Source organism: Schistocerca nitens, chromosome 12 (genome assembly GCF_023898315.1).
Source record: "Schistocerca nitens isolate TAMUIC-IGC-003100 chromosome 12, iqSchNite1.1, whole genome shotgun sequence".
In the NCBI taxonomy this organism is placed as follows: Eukaryota; Metazoa; Arthropoda; class Insecta; order Orthoptera; family Acrididae; genus Schistocerca; species Schistocerca nitens.
The window spans coordinates 144,637,766-144,644,120 of NC_064625.1; the positions used below are offsets into that span (position 1 = coordinate 144,637,766).

Below are 6,355 nucleotides of genomic sequence, written 5' to 3' on the forward strand. Positions count from 1 at the left end.
GAATTGAATCATAATTTCACAATTGGCGGCCTCCCCTTGTTAGTGCAACAGTCTTTCTTCTTCAGTGCCCCTACGTTCATGTGTTCAACCGTCTGTCTCCGTTTGTGCACTGAGCTGACCTTCCCTGTGCGACCAGTGCCTTCCGTTAACGACTTCGTTTCTTTTTCATTTGTATGTCTCCTGTTTTTATCCCACGTGTACATCTGTTTTTATGCCTTCCTGTTTCTTGTATGTTTTTTCTGTGGCCGAAGAGCGGCGTGGTTAGGCCGTTGCTGGCCTACCTTTGTAAAGGTATGAAGTAACAATAAAGAAAAAAACAGGAGGAGTCACATCATGCCTAGCCAGGCTGATAAACACTTGCTGGAGAGAACGACTTGATGGCGCCCCACCCCGTATTTCTACACGCATGAAAGATCACTTGCGCACTTCGTTTGGTGAGGATCGCGTGCTGAGCCGCCACTTCCGTCATTCATGGCCTCCCAGTTCCCCAGTCTCAATCACTGTGATTACCGGTTGTGGGATTCCTAAAGTCACAACTCTAATGCAGTCGTCCAACCTTCATTAGGGATGCTGAAAGACAGCTTCACACTTTTCTCACCATACCCACTGATATGCTGTACAGTGTTCTTCACAACATCGTCCCTCGACCAGAGGTGGTGGTGATGAATGACGGCGACATGTTGGCCATTTGTTATAAACAACATCACATGTGCTGGAAATCAATTGTTACGCCAATTATTACTTTTTCATCATACAACATGCCATTTGTTGGCCATTTTGTGCACTTTCTTTAGCCGGCCGCTGTGGCCGAGCGGTTCTAGGCGCTTCAGTCCGGAACCACGCGGCTGCTACGGTCGCAGGTTCGAATCTTGCCTCGGGCATTGATGTGTGTGATGTCCTTAGGTTGGTTAGATTTAAGTAGTTGTAAGTCTAGGGGACTGATGACCTCAGATGTTAAGTCCCGTAGTGCTTAGAGCCATTTGAACTATTTTTTTTTGCACTTTCTTTTTGGTTTCAATAACATCCACGTCATTTCAAGCGTGACTGTCAGGTTTTGTCTCTATTACTACATTATTCTGTGATGTATTGAATTTTCAAACGGTAACAGAGTTTTGGGTCACCCTGTATACCGCTGATTTTGTGTTGTGGTTTTTTGTTTTTGTGGTTTCTTGGATTTCGTGTCGTTCAGTGTCCTCTTCGTTCGTGTTTTTTGCTTGTGTGTCTGTGTTGTGGATAACAAAAGACTCCGCTTACGCCGGTGTTGCAGGAGAGGACAGCTACACGAATCCCGCCTTCGGAGGCGACGGGCGGCACCAGTACGAGGTGCAGCTGCTTGAAGAGAGCAACGTCGACGGCGAGGACTGATCCGCTGCACGGCTGCACTACACTACACTGAACTAAACCACACTACACTAGCGACGGCCGGAACCGTAGAGGGCAACATCCAGTGGTGTTAATCGTAAAGTAACCGATTAAGAGTGTATCTTTCCGATTTGCAATGAAGCGAGCGAGTGCGCGCAACTTCCTATTATTGTCCTGGAGATTGTTACAGACTAGTGGTGAACACGTAGCACTGTTCAGAAGCACTGCCTGGGTGTTATCAGTGAGTTTCGTGCCGGAAGCAGCGCACTCGTTCGCAGATAAATGTTTTGTTTTTTCTGTATCTCTGATGTGACGCAAGTGACAAATTCATTTGCGCGTATTAAAAAAAAATCAATTGTTGCAGTTAAGCGCTTTAATTCTGGTAAAACGCTATATTTTAGCCTTCAAAACCACGTGTTTATGAACTGCGATGGTAATTTAATTTCATATCCAGAAACATTTAGCGTAATGGCACCCAATTGGACACTTGTTCTGAACATATTCCTTAATGTATTTACCGTGTTTCATGGCAACTGAATAATGAATGATGAGACAATATTATTTCATAAAATAAGTGTACATATTCCTACTGAAACGAGGATTAAGGACAGTGAAGGTTTGATTAGATGCTCTAATTACAAGCAGTGGGCTCATGAAGAATGTGCTGTTTCCTTAAAAGCGGTGCATGTTAAGATGCTATCAAATTATTTAGGAAAATCACTACAAAAAATGGTGGGATTACTAACCTATGCAACAGCCATTCAACGCTGTCAGAAAAGAAACATTGTTGATTAAAATGTAGTTCTGCATAAAGGAGAAATGAGATGGATGACAATACCGTACTCCCATTCGTGACTGTTGAAGATGAGACAGCACCGTGTACTGCAAAAAGTTCAACACTCATCACAGCTTCGCCAAACTTAAAATTACGTGAGTAGTACTAACAACAAGTAAAGAAAACCGAAAGAAAGTGAAGACACAGATACGGAACTGTTAGAAGTTAAGCTGAAGAATGATAAGCACATCAACAATCAATGGTGACGAAAGAAAAGACTAAAAGATGCAGACCTGCTCTAATAAATAATAAGAAACCGCAGACGCAATAAGGAAATGATCCAGTGAGTAAGAAGCAGCATTATGGAGATTAAAGTGAAGAAGACAAGGACACAGAATATCCATATTGAACCGAGAGTTTCTCTAAGGGCAGGGAGGTTTGATTAGATGCTCTAATTAGAAGCTGTGAGCTCATGAAGAATGTGCTGGTTATGACACCGATGATGACATGTTTGTGTGTGAATATTGTATTAATACTTTAGAACTTAATTAGAATATATGACAAGTGTAACTAGGAAACTGAAAATACATCAACATTTTGCATAATGTGGTGAATTATTAATATACTGAAATATTTTTTCTCAAATTTAAATATATTTCAGTCTACAACTACGTTTCTTTTTCGTTCTACAATCTCTTCTTCGCCACACTTTCCCAAAATCTTCAGCTGAGCCTTATTTTTTTATTTTTTCTCTGTCCCTGGTCACTTTGCTGAGTCTATAGGGCAAATTGGCCATTTTGAAGACTTTCACTCAGATTCACTTTTCTTCCGCAAAAAGACGATTTGAAAAATAATGCCATTGTCTTACGGTTACAGGAAGTATCACATGTATATTTCATATGCTTATCTATGAAACGAGATGAGAACATTTTCCCTAGGATGGCAACATCACGCAGCTGCCTCCTAACTTGCACTTTGGAGCTTAAGTGTACGTTTGTTTACCTCTGGCGTGAAACTGCTGATGTGCTAATTGTGATTGAAATGTGTGTATAGCCACGTGATTTTTTGGCAGTGGCAGAACTGATCACGAACGCCAGTCCTTTGATGTTCATGGTGCATGTTCAATACGTTCTAAATTTTGACACACCTTGCAATAAAGCGACCTTTCTGGTAGCTTTTGTCTCAACTTCAACAGCTATATACACTCAAAGAAAAATAATTTTTAAAATTATAAAAAAAGAGGAAAAACACAGACCAGTCGAAGCTTGAACGTAGAACTTTAAGTTGGAAATTAGATCTTTGGAGAGTGTAAAGTTGCGAGATTACAAACGCTTTCCACTCTTCGCTCTAAAAAAAAAAAAAAAAAAAAAAAAAAACGAGACATCATGAAGCACTTACCCGCAAATGGGGAGATGTCTGCACATAAAGTGACAAATACATTGTTGCAGTTTCAGGAAAAGAGCTTTGCAAATTGAGCAGGTCTACAACGGAATAGTCCAATCTCTGGCCCTTATGCAAGCCGTTATTCCGGTTGGCACTGACTGGTAGAGCTGTTCGATGTCCTCCTGAAGGATATCGGGCCAGACTGTGTCAAACTGGAGCGTTAGATTGTCCTTGATGGCGCAAACGTTCTCATTTGGAGAGAGATTCGGCTATTTTTCTGGGCAAGCACATAGATAAGCTGTGGAAACTCTCGCCGTGAGTGGGTACTCAGGTTTGTACCCTACCGCTGCAAGGAATCTACATCTACATGATTACTCCGCAATTCACATATAAGTGCTTGGCAGAGGGTTCATCGAACCACAATCATACTATCTCTCTACCATTCCACTCCCGAGCAGTGCGTGGGAAAAACGGACACCTAAACCTTTCTGTTCGAGCTCTGATTTCTCTTATTTTAGTTTGATGATCACACCTACCTATGTAGGTTGGGCTCAACGAAATATTTTCGCATTCGGAAGAGAAAGTTGGCGACTGAAATTTCGTAAATAGATCTCGCCGCAACAAGAAACGTCTTTGCTGTAATGACTTCCATCCCAACTCGCGTATCATATCTGCCACACTCTCTCCCCTATTACGTGATAATAGAAAACGAGCTGCCCTTTTTTCCACCCTTTCGATGTCCTCCGTCAATCCCACCTGGTAAGGATCCCACACCGCGCAGCAATATTCTAACAGAGGACGAACGAGTGTAGTGTAAGCTGTCTCTTTAGTGGACTTGTTGCATCTTCTAAGTGTCCTGCCAATGAAACGTAACCTTTGGCTCGCCTTCCCCACAATATTATCTATATGGTCTTTCCAACTGAAGTTGTTCAACACCCAGGTACTTAGTTGAATTGACAGCCTTGAGAATTGTACTATTTATCGAGTAATCGAATTCCAACGTATTTCTTTTGGAACTCGTGTGGATCACCTCACACTTTTCGTTATTTAGCGTCAACTGCCACCTGCCACACCATACAGCAATCTTTTCTAAATCGCTTTGGAACTGATACTGGTCTTCGGATGACCTTACTAGACGGTAAATTACAGCATCATCTGCGAACAACGTAAGAGAACTGCTCAGATTGTCACCCAGGTCATTTATATAGATCAGGAACAGCAGAGGTCCCAGGACGCTTCCCCGGGGAACACCTGATATCACTTCAGTTTTACTCGATGATTTGCCGTCTATTACTACGAACTGCGACCTTCCTGACAGGAAATCACGAATCCAGTCGCACAACTGAGACGATACCCTGTAGGCCCGCAGCTTGATTAGAAGTCGCTTGTGAGGAACGGTGTCAAAAGCTTTCCGAAAATCTAGAAATACGGAATCAACTTGAGATCCCCTGTCGATAGCGGCCATTACTTCGTGCGAATAAAGATCTAGCTGCGTTGCACAAGAACGATGTATTCTGAAACCGTGCTGATTACGTATCAATAGATCGTTCCCTTCGAGGTGATTCATAATGTTTGAATACAGTATATGCTCTAAAACCCTACTACAAACCGACGTCAATGATATAGATCTGTATTTCGATGGATTACTCCTACTACCATTCTTAAACACTGGTGCGACCTGCGCAATTTTCCAATCTGTAGGTACAGATCTATCGGTGAGCGAGCGCTTGTATATGATTGCTAAGTAGGGAGCTATAGTATCAGCGTAATCTGAAAGGAACCTTATCGGTATGTAATCTGGACCTGAAGACTTGTCTCCATTCACTTCTGCCCTGGTGAACGCGGCTCAGTTGGAAGCGGGACTCATCACCAAAGACAGTTCTGCTCCAGTCAATGAGATTCCAGGCCGAAAACGTGTCTGGAGGCGCCGCAGACAGCGGTCGGATACCAACCTCATTGTCGCCCGCTATCAGCCCCGATAAGCAGGAGTTATGGTCTGGGATGCCATTTCTTTTCATAGCAGGACACCTCTGGCTGTCATACGTTATACTATTACAGCACGGTGATTTGTAGACGATATTCTAGGCCCCGTTCTGAAGCCCTTCATGGTAAGCCATCCTGGGCTTACATTTCAGCACGATAATGTCCGCTCGTAAACAAAGTTTCTACAGCTTTTCTTATGGCTTGCCTAACGCTACCTTGGCAAACAAGGCCGACGAATTCCTCCCCAGTTAAGAAAGTTTGCACCGCTAGGGGCAGGGCCCTCACAGCACCTCGTGATTTTGACCATCTACATCTACATCTACATACATACTCCGCAATCCACCATACGGTGCGTGGCGGAGGGTACCTCGTAACCACAACTAGCACTTTCTCTCCCTGTTCCACTCCCAAACAGAACGATGGAAAAATGACTGCCTATATGCCTCTGTACGAGCCCTAATCTCTCTTATCTTTGTGGTCTTTCCGCGAAATGTAAGTTGGCGGCAGTAAAATTGTACTGCAGTCAGTCTCAAATGCTGGTTCTCTAAATTTCCTCAGTAGCGATTCACGAAAAGAACGCCTCCTTTCCTCTAGACACTCCCACCCGCGTTCCTGAAGCATTTCCGTAACACTCGCGTGATGATCAAACCCACCAGCAACAAATCTAGCAGCCTGCCTCTGAATTGCTTCTATGTCCTCCCTCAATCCGACCTGATAGGTATCCCAAATGCTCGAGCAGTAAAGAATAGGTCGTATTAGCGTTTATAAGCGGTCTCCTTTACAGATGAACCATATCTTCCCAAAATTCTACCAATGAACCGAAGACGACTATCCGCGTTCCCCACAACTGCC

General features: G+C 43.3%; 1 protein-coding gene across 2 annotated transcripts in view; it reads left to right on the plus strand.

Annotated features, from left to right (window-relative positions):
* Positions 1 to 2,746, plus strand: part of LOC126215276 (epidermal growth factor-like protein) — a 188,235-nt gene extending 185,489 nt beyond the window's left edge. For both annotated transcript variants that reach the window (XM_049941964.1, XM_049941965.1), the window contains exon 9: positions 1,268 to 2,746. In XM_049941964.1, the coding sequence (XP_049797921.1) occupies positions 1,268 to 1,365 (98 nt within the window). In that variant the 3' untranslated portion in view covers positions 1,366 to 2,746. The remainder of the gene's footprint in view (positions 1 to 1,267) is intronic.
* Positions 2,747 to 6,355: the final 3,609 nt, after the last annotated feature.